The sequence below is a fragment of the Perna viridis genome, chromosome 5 (assembly GCF_037379345.1).
Source record: "Perna viridis isolate PV_CMFRI_1.1 ecotype Kerala chromosome 5, ASM3737934v1, whole genome shotgun sequence".
Classification (NCBI taxonomy): Eukaryota; Metazoa; Mollusca; class Bivalvia; order Mytilida; family Mytilidae; genus Perna; species Perna viridis.
This window is the reverse complement of record NC_142449.1, coordinates 25,618,495-25,644,686: the sequence shown is the minus strand read 5'-3', so window position 1 is coordinate 25,644,686 and position 26,192 is coordinate 25,618,495. Positions and strand designations below refer to the sequence as shown.

The window sequence follows — 26,192 nt, the reverse complement described above, 5'->3', positions numbered from 1 at the left end:
GAATCCGTCTAAACATGTTTAACACAATTTGTTTTGGATTATTTAGTTTTTTTTCGCCCGTGGTTGTCGACACTTTTTAAGCAAAAATAGGGATCCATGGGTAAAAATGTGCAAATTATAACCGGGACCCCTTTTATGAACTTCTGGGTCGCCCCTTATCAGTTTCTAGTTCCACCATTGTAAGTCTGTATCCAAGGAACTAATACAAGTGCAAATACATAAATTTATCAGCACATAGTCATAGATGATCGATCACAAAATTAAACTCATAATCAACAGCTATGTAATCTAATCATTATGAATCTAGTTTCCATTTTACTATTTTATGTTTTGAAGCAGCTTAAATGGGGGGTATTCTTAAAACAGTTGAAGATTTATTACTTAATAGAACCATTTAGTACGTGGGCTGAGATACCCCCACGCTCGTCAACCAAAATATGATTTTCAGGTACCCTTATACCTCTCATTTACGAATCTTTTTGTCGTCAAAAAAAAAATAACTGAAGCATTTTTGTTTTTGTTTTTGTTTTTTTTTTCTTGCTACTTTTTATACCTCGTGGGGAAAAAATAAATTTTAAAGTTTTTTTTTATTCTACGAGCTTCTTCTTTCTACCGAACGAAGAAAACTGTCATATGTATGTATCATCATATAGCTCAATGTCTCAGCTTTACAATGGTACCAAGAAAGTTGCTGTAACTCTCAGGATTTTGCGGTAAAATGAAAAAAATATACCCGTACCCCGCCCAGAAATCGCTTAAATTGACATATTTTTCAATGTCAAAACCCCTATATTATTTATACTTGAGTAAAAAATAGCTTATTTGGTATTTTCTGTTTAGTATTGTCACAATTTATATTTCTATGGTTCTTTTGATGAAATTTAGCGATTTTCGTAGCCAGGATTTATCAAAAATGCGAAAAATGAGATTTTCGATTTTTCGGTCAGAAGTCACATACATTCGACTCTACAAGTTATTACTCACTTAAAACGTCTAAAATTTGATATCATTCGATAGGTAATTTAATTTTCTACATAAATGAACCACGAAAAACTAATTTTCAAGAAAAGATTTTCATTTTTTTAAATATTGTCCCTACCACTAGAAAACTGGTCTCAATATCAAACAGAATTCTCATTTACAGCATACTGACATTGTAGAACTGATATTTTAGGTATTCATAATGAAGATAATGATGTTCCCAATATATCTGATCAATTAAGGCGCTTAGAGTTTCTTTTTGGGGTAACAATTACTATAAAATCGTAAAAAGGGGAATTTTCAGAATTTCAGAATTTCTTTTATATCACCCGTTATTTCCCTTTTTCAGAATACCGTACTTCAATTAAGCTTTTGTGTAATACAGTACATTAATATAGTGTCTTAGCTTCAAAATTAGCTCAAGTAATAAATATTGAACTTTTCTAAGTCAAGTCAGGTGAAATATTGCCACAAAATATGCCTCAACATGATACCAAATGTTAATAATTAATATATAAACGGTGTACAATAGACATGTTTGGTACTATCGTTTTAATTTCGATGTATCCAACATATCTTCTCATTTCAGGGCGTATTTTTCAGTTTCAATGTGACAATAATGAGTTTTTTTCATAAAAAGGGTAATTTTCAGAATTTCATATTTCCTTGCATTTCACCTATAATTGGCATTTTTTTCAAATACCTTACTTCAAAGAAGCTTTTGTATATTCAAATACAATTATTTAGTGTCTTTCTTAGCTTTGTAATGAGCTCAAGTAATAAATATTTTAACTTTTCCAATCCAATTAGGTGAAAAATTGTCACCTCCACCCATGAAAAGAATACCTAAATAAGAACCAAAATGTTAATTTTTAGCACATACTCCATGTAAAAAATGCATCTTGGGTACTATTGTTTTAATTACCGATGTATTCAACATATATTCTCATCTTCAGGCGAGTTTTTTTTTCAGTTTCAAACTGACAATAATGAGTTTTTCATAAAATTGGGAATTTTCGGATTTAATATTTTCTTCCATTTCGCCTGTAATGGGCAATTTTTATTTTCGAGTACCCTACTTCAAACAAGCTTTTTCATATTCCAATTCATTTATGTAACATCTTACCTTTCTAATGAGCCAAGGCAATGCACGTATTCCAGGGCATTTGGGCGAAAGATGGTATCCACTACCCACTAAAATCTGTCCTAATGCGAAAGAAAATGATCGTTTATAGCATACACGAACCGTACGCAATGTCTTTCAGGCATTTATTATGAAAATCTTGTATCAATCACATTGTCAAGCAAAATTATGCTTTTATTGTCCCGAAGACGACAAAATATTACAAAAAAGGGAAATTTAAGAATAAAACACATTATAACGCATTTTAGCACGTAAATTGTATATTTTTTGTTTAAAATATCACAGTTTTTACATGATTTGATTTTGTTTGCCATCATAATTTTTATACACATAAGGTTTCAAAGAAGCAACTACAATGAATGATTTGCAAATATGTATCCAACACCACTTAAAAATGCTAATCATTCTTTCGCCTTTATGGCTTTGGATACGTTAAAGTATGCGATGCCTTGACTCATTAGAAACCTTAGATGCTACATAGATGTGTTTGTATATGCAAAAGTGTACTTGAAGAAAATGCCAATTACCATTTAAATAGAAGAAAATATGAAAATCCGAAAAATCCCCTTTTTATGAAAAACTCATTATTGTCATATTGAAACTGAAAAATACGCGCCTTAAATGAGCAGGTATGTTGAATACATCGAGAATAAAAATACTAGAACACAACATGTCTATTGTACATCGGTTATATGCCAAAAATTAACATTTTAGTTCATGTTGAGGCATTTTTTATCATGGTTAGGGGTAGCAATTTTCCACCTATTTGGAATTAAAAAACTTCAAATATTTATTACTCTGGCTCGTTAAAAAGCTAAGACACTATATAATTGTATTTGAATATATAAAAGCTTGTTTGAAGTAGGTATTTGAAAGAAATTGCCAATTTCTTCAAAATGAGTCCAAGTAATAAATATTTGAACTTTTCCAAGTCAAGCTATGTGGAAAATTGCTACCACAACCCATGATAAAAATACCTCAACATGAACTAAAACGTTAATTTTTGGCATATAAACTGTACACAAGACATGTTGGGCACTATTGTTTTAATTATCGATGTATCCAACATATCTTCTCATTTCAGGTGCGTATTAACAGTTTTGATGTGACAATAATGAGTTTTTCATAAAAATGGCAATTTTCAGAATTTTATATTTTCTTCAAGTTCAAATATTTATTACTTGGACTCATTTTGAATGTAAGACACTATATTAATGAACCGTATCACACAAAAGCTTGTTTAAACTACAGTATTCTGAATATCGTGTGATATAGTAGAAAATTCGAAAATTCTGAAAATTCCCATTTTTCCGATCTTATAGAAATTTCACCCCAAAGGAAAAATCTAAGCGCCTAAATTGATCATATATGTAGGTACATCATTATCTTAATTATGCATGCCTACAATTTCAGTATGCTGTGAATGAGAATTCCGTTTGATATTGAGACCAGTTTTCTAGGGGTAGGGGTAATATATAAAAAAAAAATGAAAATGCTTTCTTGAAAATTAGTTTTTCGTGCTTCATTTATGTAGAAAATTAAATCACCTATCGAATGAAACCAAATTTTAGTCGTTTTAGTCGAGCAATAACTTGTAGAGTCGAATTTATGTGACATTTGACCGAAAAATCGAAAATTCCATTTTTCGCATTTTTTGACAAATTCTGACTACGAAAATCGCCAAAATTCATTAAAAACAAAAAAACAAAAATAAAAAAAAACAGAAAAAGTTGTGATAATACTAAACAGAAAATGTCAAATAAGCCATTTTTTACTGTAGCATTAATACTCTAGGGGTTTTGACATCGAAAAAATATGTCAATTTAAGCGATTTCTGGGCGGGATAGGGTTTTTTTTTTTATTTTACCACAAACTCTAAGCAACTTTCTTGGTACCATTGTAAAGATAAGACATTAGGCTATACGATGATACCTAAATTTGTTTAGTTTGTTTACACATGCTATCCAAGGAAGGCTAAGACGCTCAAACAATTGAGTCACAAAAATCTCGGCTTTTTGACCCAGTGGGGTACAACAAATATAGGCTTACACTGAAAAAGAATCCGAGAATATTCTTAAGCGACCTATTGATTCGGTAATGGGAGTTATAGAGCTTAAGGTACCTAAAAATCACCATGAAGTTGATGAGTAGGGGGTGCACGGTGGACCCTCCCAGCCCATGGAATAATTCAATATGGATTTCAAGTGTATTTCTTGAATATGCATAGACCTGTATTTAAATTATTTAAGCTACATGACAGACGTGTAATAGAACGGGAGTGGACAAGGTGAATATGTCGAAGAAAAACAATCCCACCGCAATGAAAAAGGTCAGCACAGGCCACCCATGGGTCTTCAATGAACGACGAGGAAACTCTCACACCAAAGGGCAGTCTGCAGTTGGCTCCGAAACAACATTATACACAGATACAGCGAAATAATTGCCATTTTAGACTCCAGCAACAATTATTTTAAAGTAAATGTATGTTGCTGGAGTCAATTAGGATAAACTCATGTCATACCAAAAACTGCTTTTAAATACAGTGTGTTAGTTTCTATGTGAAGACCCTATGAGCGAATCAATGTTAATATTGATATTTTTAACGAAAATAACTAAATCCTTCAATAGTTTAGTCAACTTATTGGGTGAGTATTGAGGTTTCCCTGCTTTATGAAGAATATTTATTTACTATATATAACAAATCGTTTGCAAGTTCATCTGTATTTAAGAATGACTTTTCAGTGTTGGTAGAAAAATTTGGTGAATGTTTTTACGAGCTTGCGATATTGGAAATCTTCATGTAACATGTAGTAATTACTCGGCTATATACAGAACTGAAACATTGTTACAAATATGAGCAAATTTACCTTCATGACTTAGAACAAGAAACGGACATTTTTTTATTAGTAGTACTGCAAAGAAAGTTCTGCAGGATATAGATCTTTAGTGTAAATATTGAAGTCGTCGTCGTTCAGAGTCAAAATATCGTCCAAATATCTGAAGGACAGAAGGTGCACGTGAGAAGGTGTTATTATAAACTTTTCCGTCTAATGTTGTTCGAGATGGTCTTTATTTATTTTAACCATAAATTGTAATTCGTAACAATACAAAAAAAGGTCCGCAATAAGTGGTGCACATATGGTCCCCATGGGAATTTCAATAATTTGACGATAAATGGTATCGCCAAAGCAAACGAGAATGTTCTTGGGTACACGGGACTGTCATTTGATTTATTAAAATTTTCATTTCTTGATTATATCTTGAACCGCGAAGAAGAATATATTCAGTATCTAATTTCAATATCCAATGAATTTCAGATGGGTACAAAAATGTTCTGAAATCCCGGTCCGGAACAGGAATAAGGGAATCTGTTATATTTGAATAAACCCGCTTAAAAACTTCATGAACGTTTAGGACGTAGAAAAATACTATTCGATCAAACTAAGTGTATATCAAACAAAAAAAAACGGATACCAACAGTACAAAATATTAAAATCAATTTATTGATTCTTAATTGCTTCTTAGTAAACGCGCACCTGTTGCATTTTTGTTGGAGATTAATAACAATTTCAGTGACGTCACCGATTGTTGTTCATTCATAAACACAACACCATTGGTGTGGAAAAAGGAAAATAAACGAATATTCGAGCCCATTCGGGCTTTGATATCACAATGTCAAGAGTATCGAAGTCTTCTTTGCATCTAGAAACATCTCTAGTAGAGGTCAAGAGCAAGGTAATTAATTTTTATTACTTTGGAAGGTGTGTGCGGGTCACACCTGTCCTCACCGACATAACTTCCAGGTAAATTTTATTGCCTGCTGTTAAAGTGGTCCAGTCTTAACTCTTGATAGAATTGTTATATTGCACCAACTTCACCTCCAGAGTTTTTGATATTTTTTTCTGTATTCTGTTGACCAATGCGAAAAGTAGATATTAAGATAATGGATATTTGTTATGACTGATCACAAACCGATTTGCATGCTTGAATACACTTGTCACATAAATGACTCATGATTGACATTGATGGCAACAGTGTGTTAGCAAACATTTTCATATTGTAAACGAACCTAATACAAAGATTACATTGGGAAATATTTATAAACAGCATTTAATATAGAAAACATGTATTGGTTCCAAATTTTAACATGTACATGCATTTAAATGTTAACTTGTCCTCTATTACTCAAGACCAACTAAAACTATTTTGTTAGGGACTCTTAAGGCTTTCTCTCAGTTCTTGTTTTTTAATGAAGAATTTAAAGTTTTGAAGTGTATATATGTAAAAAATAATGGTGTATATGTTTGAAATATATGTTATTCAATGTATATGTAACTTTTGTCCCAGCATTATGGATAAACTGTTAATTGTTTTACCAAAATCTGATGGAAACACTAGTATTTTTTATTTATTAAGATACAAAATGTAAATAATCAAGAATTCCTCTGATTTATTTTTTCAGCCTTTGCCCAGCCACCTGCACAGGCTGTAGTCCTATCTTAAAATTGTAAAAGGGCCCGCAGGGCCTTCAATAAGAGGAGGCACCAGGCCAATTTCACTATTTCACTTCAATGAAATCACCTGTTAAAATTTGAATTTTGTTACAGAACTTAAACAGAAAAAATCTGATTTCACCTGTTCAAATCTTAATTTCTCCTGTTGAAATGAAAGTTATTGAAATCCCTGAAAAGGGTAAAATAAAACATCAAATGAGTAGGTACAATGTACATGTGCATGTAGTATTCCAAATAGGCACTCCTTAATTTACTGATCACTACCAGGAAAGTTCCCTAAAAGACTTTGGAATTAGTTTAAAACAAAAAGAAATACATACTGAACATAGTACATGTAACACAACAGCATTCTTGCAGGGTTGTATATAAATATATCCACATTTAATTTTATTCTTGGCTTAATTTTTTTATATTTTGTATACATGTATGAAAATTACATTTGATGTTGAAAATGTTAAATACATTTATATTATACTTGTATTACAGCTTGACGCAGAATTTAGAAGGTTTTCTGTCAACAAGGCTAAAACCCAGAAGTTTGAAGACCTCTACATCAGAGTTGAAAAGCTTCATCGACTGATGAATGACCCATTTGTGATAACATATTCGGACAAAGATGGTGATCTCCTTCCTATCAATAATGATGACAACTACAATCTGGCCTTACAGACTGCTAAGCACATTTTACGCATTATGGTTCAGAGAAAAGGTTTGTTGTATGACACATACATTGTACATGTACATGTATTTTGGAACTTCACAGGAGAATATGAAGCTACAGTGTACTTTTTTACCAGCATATCCCACTTGAATATATAATAGTTATATTTCATTGAACTTCTTAAAAATATGCAATTACACGGTACATGTACATGTTTGGTTCTTGATAATCACACTTTTTTGTTTTTTACAATGTTAATTGTCCTCTTATATACATGTACATGTAGATATAATTAAAGATCTGAAACAAGCATTTTTCTGCTGTCCAGACAATAATTTGAGTAAAAGGAAATGGATCTCTTTGGAATTGTACCACAAGGTGACATACAAAATGTACCTCCAAAGAAATTTGGGACTTTTTTTGGAGGTTGTGACTGGAACTATTTAGGAATTAGGGGCCAAAGAGAAGCCTCTTTAATTCTGGTTGGATTCTTACCCTGTGTCGCAGCAGATGTCTAATCCCAAATCAAAATTCTAAGTTGTACACATATCTTTTGAATGGTGTGTCTATACACGCCCCATCTGTTCAAAATGTAATCTCTTTGGTCTTATAAAGCTGTACCCTGTAAAGCATTTTTTTTTAAATTTACAGTACTGTTTTGTGCTTCATAATAGTACATTTGTACATGTGTATCTCAAATTGATCCTTGTTAACTACATGTACATTTTTTTGTACCATAGTATTCATTAAATTTCTCATTTTGTGAAGGTCACACACATACTAATACATGTAGATAGATCTTTATGAAACCAATTAACAGCCGATGAGGGGCTTGATCACATACATGTAACAGAAAAGATTGACATAAAATTTTAAAATGCATTAGAAGCTTATAGTCAATAGCCGTTGCAGATTTTCGTTAATATGTACACATGTATTTAAAAGTAGTAATTATAGATGTAAACTAATATGTGAAAGGCAAAATGTTTCATGTGTATTTCCTCAACATCTTTTCTAAATGTCAACCCCACCCAAAAATGGTTTATCATATACATGTAGTTTTAATATGTGTCCTTGGTTCCACAACAAATAGTTTTTCCACATTTTAAGATGATTTAACAGGGGCAATGTGTACGTACATGTATGTATTATTTTTTAATTCTATGGTTATTTCTTTTAGAAGAGTGTGCTTTTGAAGTTAATGGCTATGGTACTATGACAAAGAAGAAAAGTGCAATAAGTAAATTAATTAGCAATGAGCCACCACCAAAACCACGCATTAAAATTAGTATGCCAGAAGACTTTAGAAGAGTGTCAGCAATTATTGATGTAGACATTGTGCCAGAAACACATAGACGTGTCAAACTCATGAAAAATGGTTCCGATAAACCATTAGGTTTTTATATTAGAGACGGTACTAGTGTAAGGGTTACACCACAAGGTTTAGAAAAAGTGCCGGCAATTTTCATTTCCCGTTTAGTCCCAGGAGGATTAGCTGAAAGTACAGGACTATTAGCAGTAAACGATGAAGTTTTAGAGGTTAATGGAATTGATGTGGCGGGAAAAACATTAGATCAGGTAACGGACATGATGGTAGCTAACAGCTCCAATTTGATTATTACTGTTAAGCCAGTGAATCAAAGGCTAACACTTGCCCCAGCTCATCGTGGTGGTGTTGGACGACATTCCCAAATGTCCAACATATCCCAGAGCTCTCAACAGTCTTCCACAAAGTCTTATGATAGTGACATTATAAATGAACATGAAGAAGATGATGATGAAGTTAGAGATCTACTGCCAAAGACTGATCAGAAGTCTGATAAAGACAAAGATAGTGCGGTAGTAACATTATAGTTGTTTTTATTTCAACACTTCAGCTTTTATTGATTTTTTTCGTAAATTACACCACAAATTATTCATAGACATTGTCAGTAGTGGTTAAAAATAGATAAATCATGTTCAAGTTATACATTTTTCATATTGTTATTTCAGTAACATCTTGTATGTAGGGCGTAAACAATTTTAAATTGCATAATGTGACATTAAGAGATTCTGATATTATTGAAAAACTCTGACTGATTGATCACTAATAAGCATGCAGATGTAGATGCACAAAAGATCAATAGCATCCTTGAATTTTGAAAATGTTTGATAAATAAATTACACACATCATACATGTAGGCATATTAATACATGTACATGTATGTGGGAAACTATTCAACATTGAGATGTGCTGTACAAGAATGTCTGAATGTAAAATGGAAGTCACTTATGAATTAATGTTGTCTTTTTTTTTTTTGGTCATATTTATCTGTCATGTTATATGTAACTTGCCCACTCCTTTTTCACCATTCTAGTATTCCTTTTTAATTAATAGGAGGATGTAACTGAGTTTTCAACATGTACAAATGCAAGTAAAATAATTTGAAAACTGCACAAAGTCTTCTTGAAAGAAAATAGGTTGTGCTTCGTTGTATGGTTTGAAGTGTGTGTTTGTGAAAATTTATCTTAATGACTTGGAAAATTTCTTGACGAAGTTCAAGTTTTTTTCCCCTTACAGTAACTCAATATAGAATATGACTACTGGTATACATGTACATGTATGTTGTGATTAGGATTTAAAGAACCTCTGTGTTTTTTATCACATTCCTGCTGAAAATGTCCCATTAAAAGAAGAAATTTTTACACAGAATGTTAAAGAATGGCCCATTCTCTAAACTTTAATCCCAATCACTGTGTATGTAATAGTCTAAATTTTATGGAAGTTATGAGCCTTAGGTCATGTTTCTGTGCTTCAAATTTAATACATAACAGGGGACTTTACTACATGTACTTGTAACCCATGTACATGTAGCTGTCTTGTGCTTCTGTAACATTAATTTTTAAAATAAGTACCACTTTGATCATTGTCAATGAAAAAAAATGAATGAAAGCTGAAGTGTATGTGTATATTGTATATAAACTGTATGCAGTTGATAGTGCATTATAACATGTTTCTTGTTTTTTTCTTTTTGCATGCTGATATTTTATACAGTTAATGAATTGAATTTTAACACTGAAATTTGTTAATTATAATTGCAAGGAATTTCTGTGATATAAAGGGTACTGTTTCAAACGGTTTGTCTTGTGGTTTTAATGTTTTCAAAGTTTTATACTTTTTAAGGATAGCAATTCTTTTTAGCACATATCATCCTCAGTTTTGTACTGAAGGATTTTCTGGTAAAATTTTTGGAAGAAATATTTTGTGTTTTAAATACAGGTATAGTTTACATGTTACCATAATTATACAACCTTTACATGTACAAAATTTTTATTTCAATTGGTGTGTTGCCTGTAAAATGAATAATTATAAGCAGTTATATTGGTAGAACATTTTCAAATTTGCCTGTAAAACATGTGCAACAATATGCAATGCTAAAATTTATAATTAATTAACATTCAGTTATCCACCAAAATACATGTATTGTGTGACTTGGTGTTTCTTAACCATAGAAATTTTGGCATGTGTTTGTTTTATATGCATGTATATGTATCCTATAGTAATTATCTGATTTACATAAAACTTTGTATTAATCTTCCTTTTTTACTGCTGAATGGTTGTGATGACTATTTTGTATTTAATACTGGACCATGTTTTAATGTTATACATGTATTGTTTATAGTTTCATGAACAAAAAAATCCTTCAATTTTGAGATCTTTTATTCAATGAGTTGTGTGTATTTTACATACATGTATTTCATACATATCACATAAGGTTGTATGTCTGCCTGTTATGAATATAAAATTGTGTATTCTGTTAACATTCTATAATAAGTTTTTAAGTTAATTTTTTGAAATAGTTGACCAACAATTTCTCTGGAGATTTGATTGCAACTATTTCACTTCATGAAAATACATGTACATTTTTTAACAATTTTAATACCTGCACACAACTAGTGATAGGTATATTGGAATCACCTTTTCCGTTTGAATTTCATTGCAATTATCTCGGCTCCAAATGGATATATTGATTTCAAATTTTGCCTATGACTTGATATACATGTATATATACATGTAGGACTTAAGTTAGAAGTGATTATGGGTGCTCTCTCATATTAACATCCTGTTTTGTAACACTGTATTAAATGACTAAGAAAATTTTCATCGCAAAAATCTTTGCTTCCCTTTGGATGGATCGCTTTGAAATTGGTGTGTGGCTTTCATTGTACATAGTTGGGACATACGTTGTAAGTCATTATTTGGTGCTGTATGATATCAAATTGCTATATGAATGGGTGTATGTCTAGCATACAATATGCAACTTCACGTTTCTTCATCTTAAATCCTCAATTTTATAATTGTGTACTATTCAATTATAACTAAGTGACAACTCTATGCATGTTCTGAATGATTCACATTTATTTATATCACCTTGCTGAACTTGCTATACATGTTTTTGTCTATGGCGTGAATGATTTGATATTATTGTACATGCACAAATGTATTTTCAGTCGTGTGTTGTTTTTTTTTTAAATTCAGGTTGACGTAGGTATTTTGATCTATATTATGTTAATAAATGTACATGTATTGGAGTACATCATTCATACATTACAATTCATTATAATGTCCTTTTTACATTGAATTTGGATTCTATTGTGGTGAGAATGAAATGAACAACAAATACACATCAACTGTAATCAGAACAAAACATTTGAAGTATTTTTGTAGGGTTGTTTTGCCCTTTCCATTACATGAATTACAAATTATCTTGAATAACTGATAAAATTTTCAGATTTTTTATGGTTAAAATGGAGAAGTTTGGTGTGGCATTTTTTCCAAAGTTTATGTGCCAGTCGTTACTGATGATTATACACATATAGCCTGTTTGTATTTATTGAAATACACTTATGCATTTAATGTGTACAAATTTCATGATTTACAAAATCATGTAACATAATGCATACCATACTTAACCCATTTTCATTACCTAGGCCAAAAAAAAATATGTGTTTATGGTCACCCGATCCTAACTTTTTTATCAGCAATTTTCTGAAATTCCCGCCCTTTTCCGTCACCTACCGAACCCTATTTTTTTCAGCATGTGACAGTAAATACACATATTTTGTTTGGCCTTATCTGATATTTTCTAACAGGGTAACTCTATTAACTCTTATCCTTCTTTGAAATTTTTAATCACCAACACTTAGATGTGAACGTAAATATTGTTGTAAAGTGAAAAAAAATACTTCTGATTTGGAGTTAATTGATAATTCACTGTTTACAAAACCAATGTTAGATAAAAAGAGTTGAAATTAAATGAATGCATTAATCAAGTTCAAATTGCAATGCTTTCAGAATTCCCAAATTACCAACACACGAAATAAGGTATGTCACTGGATTTAGTTTTGCACTAAGGGTAAAGATAAGTTGGTTATGAGCCTTTGTCTACATAGTAAAATAGTTATTTTAATACACACACATAATAAGTCATGCCTTCCTTCATCTCTGTTGAAATTACTAATTTTTATCACATCAATCAAATAGAAACTGGAAAAAAACAACATTATAACTTCTTTCGGACAATAAATGCTGCCATCTCTCATAAGTTTTCATGGTCAGAGAATTAAGAAATTAACTTTGTATGGCCTTACACATATTTTCTTCATTTTACATCATACATTCATTTGTGTGAAACAATAAAGCATTTTTTTAAACGAATCAAATCGCAATGGGTCAGAACAATCTTTCTAGTCAGTATATCTTGTAAAAAAAATGATTCTTCACTCTTATATGGTTTGTTTTCACACGCATTAACATAAAGCGATTTACACTGACTTAGAATTATCTGGCAATGCAATATTAAAAAAATCTCTTTTTTTTAAATATAAGTAGTGTTAGTACCAATATATGTTCAAATAAAGCAGATCTAATACTCGCAGCAGAAAAGTTCAGCCCAGATTTTATATTTTGTTCACTGTCTAAAAATTTAATCTGTCTATGCATGTATTGTGAAATTTGGTTACAAGTTCGATAAAAATCTCTCCCACTTGAAGTTTTTGTGATTGCAACTTGTATTTTTAAATTGTGAAAAGAAATGGTATTGATTCCACAAAGTTCTTTCACAAAAATAAATTTTTGTTTTTGAAAAATATGTGCAGGTTTCATATGAAGGGTACACAACTAAGTTTTTGTGAATTTCTGTTATGTAATGAAGGAAAACAAGTTTGACTGTATATACATGTATGATATTTTTAATAGATCCATTCCAATCCTCTGTTCTAGGTGCTGTGTTGCTGTCCTTCTAAGAATCATGTAGGGTTGGTTTATTACATTTTGTTTTAAACTTATTGTTAAGAATGCTTCAGAGTATTTAAATACACTGCAGATTTTAAAAAAAAATCTTTCTTGTACCGATTTGAAAAAAATCAATGGAAAATACTACTATTTTTTTTTACTTAAAGGGAGGTAACTCTGATTTGCTAACACATACAATTATAACTTTCAACACAAAAATCCTTTACTAGAAAGCTTTATATGAAATTTGAATCCATGAACAAAATGCTTCAAACAACATTCCCTCAAAAAATAGAAATTTGTGAACTTATTTATATGAATTGATTATTTTCAATTTGGATTCTTAGTTGGACAGCTACCTCTAATTATTAGTAGGTCAGTTAAAAGTCCAGCTTGTAGTTGCACTGTAAAATAATAGATATGCCCCATATTAGGTTAGTCATACTTGCACTGTTTACATATGGATGTAGATATTTTACAGGCTTTGTAGGATATTGATATTTTTTATCGAAGCATTCCTTTAAAATTTTAATACCTTTATTTTTTTTTATTATATAAGTTATACCATGTATTCTGAAGCTGGAAGATACAATAAGCTAAGTTTAGAATTTTCTAGCCTCGGTCAAATAAACTATTCTTTATCCTTGAAAATAGATGAGCTGTAAGAATATTTGTTTTCCATATCGTTTATGCAAGATGTTTCGTAGCAAAATGCAAATACTAGAAGTTGATTTGTACAAATGTTTGTGTACCATTTCTATCTGAGATAAACATTGTTGTACTATTAAACTTGTAGCTGAATTGATTTCAGTAACTTTGAGAAGATATATGAGATCACAGGCAATGTTGACGAATCAATAAACTGTTTTGGACCACAACATGCTATAACGACCATAGGCAGATTTTAAGGGCGGATCATTTATGCTAATTAAAAGGTTATGTTAATATATAATTATATAAAAAAAATTGGTAGTCACTGTTGCCACCCCTAGACCAGTCAGCGGTGCCATTGCTTTTTTTTATTTTTCATTTCTTTATCTGCCACTTGCAACAATTCATTAGATTAGTACTGTAGTATGTCCTCTTTATGATTTACTGGAAATTCAAATTATGAAGGTTGATTTGGTCACCCTTGGTTATAGACTATCCATTGTAAGGTTAAGAAGTCAAGTTAAACATACAAATAGAGATAGATTCTTTTTGTATACATTCATATACAATTGTGAATTTCATATTTTAAACTTAAATCCAGTATTGTTTGATGTAATGTTTACATTATTCCAGCATTTATGATTCTCGCAAGGGCACAAAACAGCAAAATCTTTTATTCAAGCTTGGAGTTTTGTACACTTCTGTTTTACTAGAAAATCAGCACTATATTTTATTTGAACTATTGAGCTGTTTTTTTTAACCATTGTTTTACTATATTATACTATTGTTACTACATTACATCCATTGCAAAATATATTTTAATAATAATATTATTGTAATACAAAAGTATTAATCATATCAAGTCTTTTTGTGTGTTAATGTCTTATTATCTTACACCTATATGGCCTGCTGTGGGATTCTATATAGTGATCAGGTTTCCTTTCCATTTGTCCATCACAGTTTTGTGTCCTTAACTACTCCTAAAATGTTGGATGAATTTGTGTGAAACTATTAGGTTATGATATTTTGCCATTCAAAGAAATTTGGTATATCCTTCCCATAATATGGGTTTAGCCATGAACTTGGGTGTCTGGTCTTCCAAAGCTGCTTAATGGAGTTTTATTTAATTTTCATGGAATGATGATATGGTAATGTTATTTGTAGGCAGGCGTCGGTTGGTTGGTTAAAAAAATCATTATGCAGCAATTTGGAGCATTCTTGAAGTTAGCACTTAATGTCTTTATCTTCTAACCGTCAGCTCTGGGAAGCCAATAATTAATACCACGCATAATTCTACTACAGCATATTTGACAGGGAAGCAACTAATATCAAATAGGTTTCCGGCTTTAATGTGATCCGGAAACTAATGGCAGCCGGGTCTTTTTCACTTCTAGATTATCAAGCTATATCAAAATGTTTGTGAAAGTACAAGCTGAAGTTCAAGACGATATCCTACCTAAATAGAATTGAAATCAAACGTAATAAATCAGTTACACATCAATCATATACGTACTTGAACATCAATTAAATAAATTAATGTACCCTTTCTGTATTACTGGTGTAACAAAATAGAAAAAAAAGACCTCTCGACACCCACCTCTCGTATTTCGGGAATACCAGGTCACTATCAGCGTGGTTGTAAACCATTATTACTATTTACATGTGACCGATATAGCGAATATATAGTGCAACTAATTGCTGATAAATATTCACATCATGTATAAACGTGTATCAAGTGTTAGTCAACGTCAGGTACAGCAAATTCTGTCAAAATTGAATACATTACAAACTGGAAACTTGTTTGAATCATCCGGGTTCTTTATTTTCAGGGCGGGTGCTGATGAGGGCGCGTGATGGGCTACGGCCCAGAAAAAAAAACAACAAAATCAACTATCGTTATCTGCTAAAAATTATATTGAATATGGCAATTTATCATATTCATTCATTAAACATGTCTGATTCCTTTCATACCGATTCTCGTTATTACGCCTCCCTTTAATAAAATCCTGCACCCGCCCCTGATTTTACATTTTTTTCTTTGCATTTTGTATGTGTTAACAAGACATCTGTTTTGGACAGGGCTAGCTTTTAGTCACAAAAATAGTTTTGTCTAAATCAGGTTATACTGTATATTTACAATAATACTGACACAACTTAATCTACAGATAAAACACACCATCCCATGATCGCAGCTCGTAATTGTTTAGTATTTCAAAATTTATCACGTGCAAAATGAAATGAAGATATTTATGGGAATATATAAGTGCTAGGTATTTTTTTCAAGTTAAACAATTTAAGTAGAAAACAGCTACATAGCTTATAATGCCTGAAAAAATAAAATCCGTTCTCATCTGCAAAGAAGGAGATAAAGAAGTTTATAGACCCGGAGATAAACTTAGTGGCTATTGGAAACTCACTTCAGAGAAACCGTTTACTACGAAAGGGATTATTTTGTCATTGAAAGGAGCTGCGTTCGTGAAGTGGACAGAGACCCGATTAAAAGGCGCTGATGATGAATACATATCGCATGAAATTTATATCGATGATAATGTCCAGGCTTTTGGGAGGGGAGGTGAGTAGATACAAGTATGTTTTTGCTGTGATATGGATATTAATTTCCATATATATATTTGCTGATCAAGTTCATGTGTTAGCAATGAGAAGATGTAGATATATATGTAGATAAATAAATATTTACGGGCGTCGCTAGGGGATAAAACCCAACTTTAAGGTTTTGACTTCTTAATCAATATCGTTAGCCAAACTCATTCGAAACCAATCAACGGATATGGATGAATTAAATGCATCATATGTATACACATGTATAATAACTTATACTACTATAACATCCATATATATTGATGAAACCCCCACAATTGGTACCCCCATAGAAGGTTTTTAAATTTTTCATTCGTACGATTTATTTTGATTTTATCCGCCATTTGACTTTTCAGATGCAAAAGAACAGATTCACCCAGGGGTATACAAGTATCCTTTTAATTTCCAAATACCACAGCGACCGATACCATCGTCATACGAGGGGTCAAAGGGAGCTATTCGGTATATTCTACAAATCCGTATTCGCAGGCCTTTGCCTTTTCCAGATGTAGTCCGATACAGCTCCATAACAATCTTAGAAGAATTAGATGTGAACAGTCCAACTCATAAGGTAATTTGAATTTTGCGTTTCTGACGATGGTTGTTTCAAAGCACATGCATGGTTGACTTGTTATTTCTCAAAATAATTATACAACCGACTAATTCCGTTGCTGAAAAGCAAAGCAAAGCAAGGTACGCTAATTAGTCAGTGACCCTATGTACTATTGATTGACTACTATGTCTACTTTGAAATGCTTAAAAACATCATTTTCAGCCGAATGTGCATGTATGCCGGCATTATGGTGGCATATTATGGTGTGCTATTGTCCGCCTGTCCGTCTTTCAACGTGTGGTATGGTAGTTCAATAATGGTTTTTGATGGTTTCACGAATATTTTGATACAATATTAGTCCATATTGAAGATTATTTCTCCCTCAAGAATAATGATACTTTGATCACCGAAATGGAGGAAGGTCTGATCATGACGATTGTGTTTTAGCCTACTAACTTTTTAAAATGATTGCCCTCGCAGCTGATCATGAATGTTCATAAATACTCTAAAATACAAATACTTTGTTTTTAGAATGTCTTATGCCTCAAGAAATCATGTCAAGTACCAAAAGCCCTTGGTTTTGGCGATGCTGGAACTGTTGAGCTGTGGGGAAAGCTTGACAGGCGTGCGTATTGTCCAGGCGAACAAATAGCATTATCGTGTAAGTAATTATAGCGCTAAAGTAAGCTTTGAGAATTATTCATTTCTGTAAGTCTAAATAGACATTTGGCATAACATATCTGAATTGTCAACTTAAAAATTGTATCTTGTCTGAACAAAAAAAAAAACAACAACAACAACAACAACAAACAAAACGCTTACTAATGACATTCGCTAAATACGTTCAATTCTCCCATCATATACTGGGTTTCTCTGAGATTTTCTTGGTATAGTAGGTAAACCCCTAAAATAAGGTTGTCCGCCATGAAATAAGTTATCCCGTTAGTCATACAAAAACATACAGAATTTCATGAAAGCGAGAAAATACTTAACAATTATTTGTCAGTCTCCTGGTGATTTTCACTTGAAACGCTATCAGTTGAATTTCTAGTACGTTTGTTTTAAAACGTTTAAAAATTCAAATGTCATTATAACTAGATAGTTATGTAACATTTGAATTTTTAAATTCAAATTTTCATATAACACATTGTAAGAAATTCTAAAATATATTTGATTACATGTACTTAAAAAAATCAAATAAAATACGAAACTAAAGCACAACTTGTATATAAGAGGTTTCTTTAATTGCACGACTTTCAAGGAGCACCACAAAATACCTATAAACGTCGTAAAATGTTGAGTCTGGTGGTTTACCATCACCATAGTATTAAAAGTATTCAATGCTAAATAAACAAAAAACCAAAACAAAAAACAAAAAAACAAAAACAAATTATGTCCATTTCTAGTTACTGCGAAAAATACCTCAACCCAGAAGCTTGGTAAGGTTAGAGCGAAACTGATGCAGTATGTAACTTTTACCGCAAATGGCAGCGAAGAGTACTCGAACAGCAACCTCGCGACAATCACATCAATCAACGACTTGGAAATAGTAAGCTAAATATAGTGTCACACTTGAAATAAAAACAAAATATCCAGAAAGTAATTTTCTGCCCTCGAAAATTTAGACAGGCAGGATACTGTACTACGTATCGCAACGGTGTAAAAATGCACATCTGTGCAGGATGTTGCAATAATAGGCGTCTTATGATAGAATCTCGAACTTAATAAGTGCTATTCTCTGTAAGAATCAGGCGCTTGAAGAATCAAGGTAAAAAAACCCATAAGTTTTTCCATGATTTTATATGGAATGCGGAAATGACGCTCATTTCTTTTTAAGTGTCAGTAATTCGAGGTTATATGTAATGTATTGTAATTTCATCCACGGGAGATAACTTAGTTTTCCCTATGGTATAATTCTATTTGAACTCGCTTTTCTGCATCCTCTGACACTTCTGAGATCAACGAACTGTCAATCAGTCTTCCATAGACCATAAACTATGCGCTCACATTGCCAAATCCATAAATCCATGTTTTTTTCTGAGCATGATGCATTATTTTTGTGTTTTTTTTTTCTGAGCATAATGCATTATTTTTGTTTTTTTCTGATTCTTACAAATTCCAGTACTTAAAGACTGTTCAGCGACAAAAATAAATGTGGGCTTAACCAATTTTCAAGTTACAACCAATCAATCAATCGATCAATTTGCCGATCAACCAATCAATATTTTTATTGTTGTATCAATTTTAGGACAAAACCTTTAACTGGAAAAATCAGCTAATCAGAATAGATGGGATACCACCAACTATTGATAGGCCAAGTTGTCAATGCATCAGTGTCCGGTATTATGTTGAGGTAAGAACATTTGGAGTGTTTTATCTTGTATGTAAATCAGAAAGGAATAATTGCGACCCATTTTAGCCGATTAGCTAATCTCAAAAAATATGTTGACATCTATATGACTCAACTTCAAGATTGTTGCTTTTTACAGCCTTGGTGTCATCAAAAGCATTGAGCTAAAAACTATTCTTCAGTTACAAATGTCCCTTGCGAAATCTTGAACGATCTTTGTGAAACCCAAACATAATGAACATGTAACTTACTTTTTTTGGGAGGGGATGTTCATTGAATTATTTATACTATTTTTGTCAACATATTTTTAGGTCTTTGTGTCAGTGCCTTTCTTTACCGGAAGGGATTTGAAACTTGTTTTCCCGGTGAAAATAGGGACTGTACCACTCGGAAAATCACTCAGATCAGTACAACCACAACCAAGTAATATACAAGGTATATTAATACAAAACTATTGACTGAAGTTTATTTTGCTGTATTCTTTATCACATTCACAGCACTATTGTCATTTAATAATTAATATAATATAAATTAGACCATGTTTATTTAATGACAATAATGATCTAGACAATAAAAACTAAATACTGTATAATAGTAACTTTGGCAGTTATTTTGTCATGAAATCGTTTTTCCAGTCATTGGGTTTATCCTTGTGCTACCCAGCCACATTTACTTTGAGAAATAGTTTAATAAAACGTATATTGAAATATTTACGTTTTACCTCAATTTACCTGCAGCACATTTTCAAAGAAGTCTTGTTTTTCTTTTCTTCGGATTGAATGTTTCAATTTTTATAGTCCGACGTCTAAAGGCGTTGACTGTAGCACATTTTCAAAGAAGTCTTGTTTTTCTTTTTTTCGGGTTGAATGTTTCAATTTTTATGGTCCGAGTCTAAAGGTGTTGACTGTAGCACGTTTTCAATGAAGTCTTGGTTTCCTTTTCTTCGGATTGAATGTTTCAATTTTTATGTTCCGGCGTGTAAAGGCGTCGACTGTAGCACATTTTCAATGAAGTCTTGTTCTCCTTTTCTTTGGATTGAATGTTTCAATGTTTATGGTCCGGCGTGTAAAGGCGTCGACTGTAGCACATTTTCAATGAAGTCTTGTTTTCCTTTTCTTCGGATTGAATGTTTCAATTTTTATGGTCCGGCGTGTAAAGGCGTCGACTGTAGCACATTTTCAATGAAGTCTTGTTCTCCTTTTCTTTGGATTGAATGTTTCAATGTTTATGGTCCGACATCAAAAGGCGTTGACTGAAGCACATTTTCAATGAAGTCTTGTTTTTCTTTTCTTCGGATTGAATGTTTCAATTTTTATGGTCCGGCGTGTAAAGGCGTTTACTGTATCACATTTTCAATGAAGTACGTTAACGCTTCACTTCCAAAATTTGAGACTGGGCAACGCTTTTACACGCCGATTAAATATAAAAAATGATCGGAGCATTCAATTCTGTTATTATATTTATAATTATTATATTTTAGATATACGTACACAGTGATCAATTGAATTAGTTCACTTAATTATGGACTAGCTCGAATATGTTTTTCATGAAATATCACGTGTAAAGCCGATTTGTAATATTGTATTTTATTCTGTTCGCTACATATTGTATGTAGATCGTCATGTACATTTTTCCGATGTATCTGCATCGCCCATTATTGGCGCTTCGGTATGTTTTGCCAATATTTTGTAATAAATAAAATTGATTCTGTTGCAAGTTAAAACCAGTATGTGATGCTTGTAGTTGAGAATAACTTTTATTTATATTTTTAATTTTAAGCTGCCTTCTGCTTTATTTCAGTTCTCGATGCATCACAAGCAATTACATACACCAAATGCAATAAAGGATGGTCCCAATGTAATGAATCATCAAGCTCACGTGGATTTCCTAATCTGAACTATACACCAATGTGTGCTTACGCGGTGGACTTTGACTTTCATAAGATTCAATCGGCATCATTAAAGGCAGCGGGTGTCAGCGCTAATGCAAGTACTACTCGTCAGGCAGCGGGAAACAAATCACAGACTAAAACTGCTGTAAAGTCGCAGAATCCTCGTTTACCAAACTCCACAGCACCAATTAGTCAACCAAGTTCTTCCAGCAGTGCGTCTACTTCGTCCAATGTATCATTGCCCTTAGGTACTACATCAACATCAAGTACTTCTACCTCCCAAAACACTCGAGTACAATTATTCACAACGCCAAGTCTTCCTCCAAGTTCTTCTAATAAGGCTGTTGCTTCATCTGGTATATCGGTAACATCCGACAACAGACCAATTCCGTCAGCACCCCCCTTACAGTTCCAAGATCAGGAAATTGGACAAGATACTGCTCCACCAACATATGAAGAGGCCATGGGAGAAGATTATGCGAGTGTGGTAAGTTCTACAAGAATTTACTATTACATGTACCTGTACTTGAGGGAAATACAATATAACTTCTCAAAGTCTCAAAGCTTAAACTTAATGTGCTATACCACCGGGTCTGGGGTAAAACAAACACGGGAAGATTTAAGTATTTATTGTCACTGAAGATTTTTAAAAAAACTTATGTACAAAGAAAGAATGTTAACACAAGCTTTCTTTAAAAAACATTCATCAAGCTTTACCATCGCGATCCTCTGTAAAACAGAGAATAAAGTCAGGACTCTTCTTTGTCTTTTTCTGTTACCTTCAAGTTTTGAATATCACTGCTTTTTATTTTTTGTTTGTTGTTTATTGTTTGTGTCGATGTTTGTTTTTATGCTGTGTTAGTTCTCTGGATTATTTTTTATTTCTCTGTAACAATGATTTTACCTCTGATTCATTCTCAGGATGTTGAGTCAGATGACGAAGACTCTGATTTATGGTACATGTTGATACGTTTTACCAAAGCGGATATGGACAAATTTATCTCGTTTGTTCAAAACAACAAAAAAATTTTCGAAATACACGGTGGGAAACTCATATTTAAAAGCATTAAGGTAAACTTTCACGTCTATACGGATAACCCTGCTTGTTTGTCAAGCAGGAAGTTGATATGCATTGAAAAATATATTAGAAAACGTCAAATGTTCATGGTCGCATTCTTTTTATTTTCTATTTGTTTATTTTCCATGTTAAGATTCATGTTCTTTATACAGTCGAACCTCGTTAAGTCGAAGGGACCAGTAGAAAATATTCGAGTTATAATTTGCATTGTATAGCAATCAGAGGAACTGAGTGAATACCTCGATTTATCCGGGATTTGGACTCATCAGAGTTCGACATATCAGAGGTTTTATTGCATTATTATGTACAGGGAGCTTTTGCCGGGACTGACAGATTACTTCGAGTTATCCGAGGTTTCGAGTTATCCAGATTCGACACAACGAGGTTCGACTGTATTTGATTCTTCCATAAACCTATTTCCTAACAAGCAAACGTGACTACAAGTGATGCGTTTCCCTAGCATGACAAGACGTGCAATCGCTTCTTTAGTATCATATTTGTATTTCAATCCAACGAAAAAATAACTTTTATATTTTTCAAGCGTTATTCTGAAGTTAATCTATAATAACTAATTACTATATCGATATTATACTAAATTCTATAACGGTCTGTATGGTATTTTATGTATACAAATTGGTCTTTTTCAGCAATACAAACCAATTGGCGATTGGTTATTTGGGAAGAACATTCTAATGATAAGTTTTCCCTCCAAAAACAGTGCATCCGAATGGATAAAATCAATACCGAACATGACGGAGGTTTCGTGGTGGCAAAACTGTGACATTTTGGTGACTCCTGTTAAAGAAAAATACCAAATCGGTTTGTATTATGATTTGTTTACTATTCCTTGTCATTTGATTATATGGACGCATGGGTTTAAATAATTAAACGATTAATTGATAAGCAGGCCTAAGTCTAGATTATTAGTAAATCATTTAATTTCAGATGTAACACGCTTTCCGATTGGATAACACATTTTGTTCATTATCTCTTAGACCAAATTTTGTAATGTGACTGGTTATTTTTAAGCGTGCTCCAGGGCACTGAGATTATTTCAAACAGACCGAAAAAATATACAAGTCATTCCTTAATTATCTGACCTATACAAAGAAAGTTATTGGAAAAGATATGAAAAACATGATATGCGAAGAGGGAAACATTTTTAAGGTTAAGCTATGGAAATCTTAAACTTTTGTTTTATGTAACAAGATTGGAAAATCTTTAATTGCATTTTTGACGTTTCATGACTGAGAATATGCATAATAAGTATGTGGGAACCAATACATCTACGAACTACGGAAGTCCTGTGTATAATAAATGTTTTATGATTATTTATTTCTTCAGATAAAACCACAGTAATGATTTCACAGATTTCATGGAATGAAGAAAACAATGAGGCTGTCCAACGCTACAAAAACTTGCTTAGAAACATCACCCAACCTATCAGGTAGCTGGGTTTGTTTAGTTATTTTTGTGAAGTCATGTAAATCTGTGTCCTCAGCTGTTCATTGACAAACTTTGAGATAATTTACAAAGAATTGATATTCAAGTTAAATATTTAAAACTATCTACATAAAAGTTTAACAACAATCGTTTTCGCGGACATAACTGAGCTATTCAACCCCCTTCGCAGGTCCAATAACCGCTTCCTGATTAATACGCATCACTCCGCTAGTGAATCAATCCCCTCTACAGACCTGACCTAAAACCACTTCCGACTATTACATGTCATCCTGGTAGCTTTAGTAGCTTTGTTAGCTGTGAAGGGCTTTGAAATAGAGAAAATACTTCTTCACAGGAAATAAGATTTTATTTATTTGCGTTGTGGTCTTGATAGAAGACGGCGATTCTATACGAAGTCGAATTGTATTGGAGTGTTGTTAGATCTTGATGCGATAGTGTGAATGCATAAGATGTACATTTTAATTCTTGTATGTAATGAAATGTAATAGATACACATTGTCAAATTTCTATACAGAATATTGCATGGTGGAGTACTATGTGTATCTACTGATAGTTACCATGTCCTACACGGAAATTGGTCATCGGACGACAAAGTGCGAATTAGTATTTTAGTCTGGCCAGATTTGGAAATGATAAAGAAGTACCAAAGCAGTCTTGCGGGTATATATAGAGTTTTACATATGACTAATATATTTTTTGGGTGAAATATTTTTATCATGCATTAAACATAATATTAATTAAGATTCTTTCCATAATGTGTGTTGTCATGGTGATTGTTGATATCACCGCGGGGTTTGAAAACTGCTGATTTCTCTTCGTTTATGCTTTATTTAAACCATGTTTTATATTTTGACAGAAATCCAAGCAACTATAGACGATCTCAAGAAACAGTGTATGGTTATTCATAGTTCATGCTCATTTAATATTGCAAACTTTTCCGAAGAAGATCTGGAGTGAAAGCAATAATCATTTTTCATATGGTGTGTATGGATTTATTTTCCATTTGCAATTTGATGTAGTAAACCGGTGTCATGTCTTCGAGTGTGTTTAAGACTATAAAGATATTAAATTTGTAATATGCAAGGAGACAAACATTGTCACGTTACATTTTAGACCATCGGATATGCAGTGATACACATTGAGGCAAAAGTCTGAGGGTAACAACATCAGCATTTAAGAGTGATGTAGTCCTTTACAAAGACTGAATTGTACATTTGTTGAGTTTGATATTTGAAAAGGTGATAAAATTTTGTGCAATAAAACTCTGCATTTTTTTCATACATTTGTTACTTTTCAACGTAAGATTAAAACACACAAATGATTGTTCTACTTGTTATGGTATCGGAATGGCAACTATATTTCACAATTGATTTTAATCATTGTATAATATCGTTGAAAAAAATTAATAAAAACGATGCCATGATGTGAAATCAACGATACTCATGGTTACAACAAAGCCATATGTGAAAAAAAATATAAAATATCATCAACCGTGGGACGGAGACACAGCATGAAAAAAGGCAATGACAGAAACGACCAGCAGAAACCAAATAAAAACACGAAAAGGGACTAATGATTATGAGAAATTGAAGTACTCTGTCCCACACGCAGTTTTAGCCCGCTTTTATGTTCATGAAGTTAGGTTGATTGTGTAAAAAATCACTTGAAATCACCGGTATAGTCTCCATAAAGGCCTGTCAGCGGTACTCTGACTTTCGGAATTTCTGGATCTGCAACTTTGCTCTCATAGTAGAAACGGAGTGATGGCTTGGATACTGACGTAACATAAACCTGTTCTAAAAGTTCATAAATCTGTAAGGAGGTAATCATGGTACAAACATTCTGTGTTCGTCAAGCTATGGGAAAACTCATAATTTGAATAGAACTCAAAACACAGGGGGTAGATGAAACGTTACAAGAAATGAATGGAAAATTAACATCGATAGAAATAAGTCTATGCCAAAGTTAGATATTATATTGCCTCATAACACCACAATAGAGCGGTACAATGTTTTTTCCAACACCATACCGAC

The 26,192-nt window shown here is 32.4% G+C and overlaps 2 protein-coding genes and 1 long non-coding RNA gene across 5 annotated transcripts; 2 read left to right on the top strand and 1 right to left on the bottom strand.

Annotated features, from left to right (window-relative positions):
- The first annotated feature begins 5,696 nt into the window (after positions 1-5,696).
- LOC148616830 (partitioning defective 6 homolog beta-like) lies at positions 5,697-15,083 on the top strand. 2 transcript variants are annotated; one of them, XM_088583930.1, is made up of 3 exons: positions 5,697-5,860; positions 7,126-7,348; positions 8,481-15,083. In XM_088583930.1, exons 1-3 carry the CDS (start codon positions 5,798-5,800, stop codon positions 9,152-9,154), a joined length of 960 nt encoding a protein of 319 aa, XP_088440056.1. In that variant the 5' UTR covers positions 5,697-5,797; the 3' UTR covers positions 9,155-15,083. The 2 variants fall into 2 exon arrangements, with proteins under 2 accessions (XP_088440056.1, XP_088440057.1); XM_088583931.1 differs by having other exon boundaries at positions 5,849-5,928.
- Positions 15,026-15,952, bottom strand: LOC148616829 (uncharacterized). Its single transcript, XR_015922306.1, has 2 exons — positions 15,823-15,952; positions 15,026-15,681 (listed from the first exon to the last, which is right to left on the bottom strand). It is a non-coding gene; the product is annotated as an uncharacterized LOC148616829 (long non-coding RNA).
- A 373-nt stretch (positions 15,953-16,325) lies between these two features.
- Positions 16,326-25,437, top strand: LOC148616828 (uncharacterized). Of its 2 annotated transcripts, XM_088583927.1 has the most exons (12): positions 16,362-16,797; positions 17,180-17,394; positions 17,908-18,037; positions 18,783-18,925; positions 19,625-19,729; positions 20,038-20,161; positions 21,527-22,104; positions 22,539-22,688; positions 23,343-23,514; positions 24,040-24,142; positions 24,674-24,819; positions 25,016-25,437. In XM_088583927.1, exons 1-12 carry the CDS (start codon positions 16,548-16,550, stop codon positions 25,114-25,116), a joined length of 2,217 nt encoding a protein of 738 aa, XP_088440053.1. In that variant the 5' UTR covers positions 16,362-16,547; the 3' UTR covers positions 25,117-25,437. The 2 variants fall into 2 exon arrangements, with proteins under 2 accessions (XP_088440055.1, XP_088440053.1); XM_088583929.1 differs by lacking the exon at positions 22,539-22,688 and having other exon boundaries at positions 16,326-16,797.
- The last annotated feature ends 755 nt before the right edge of the window (positions 25,438-26,192 follow it).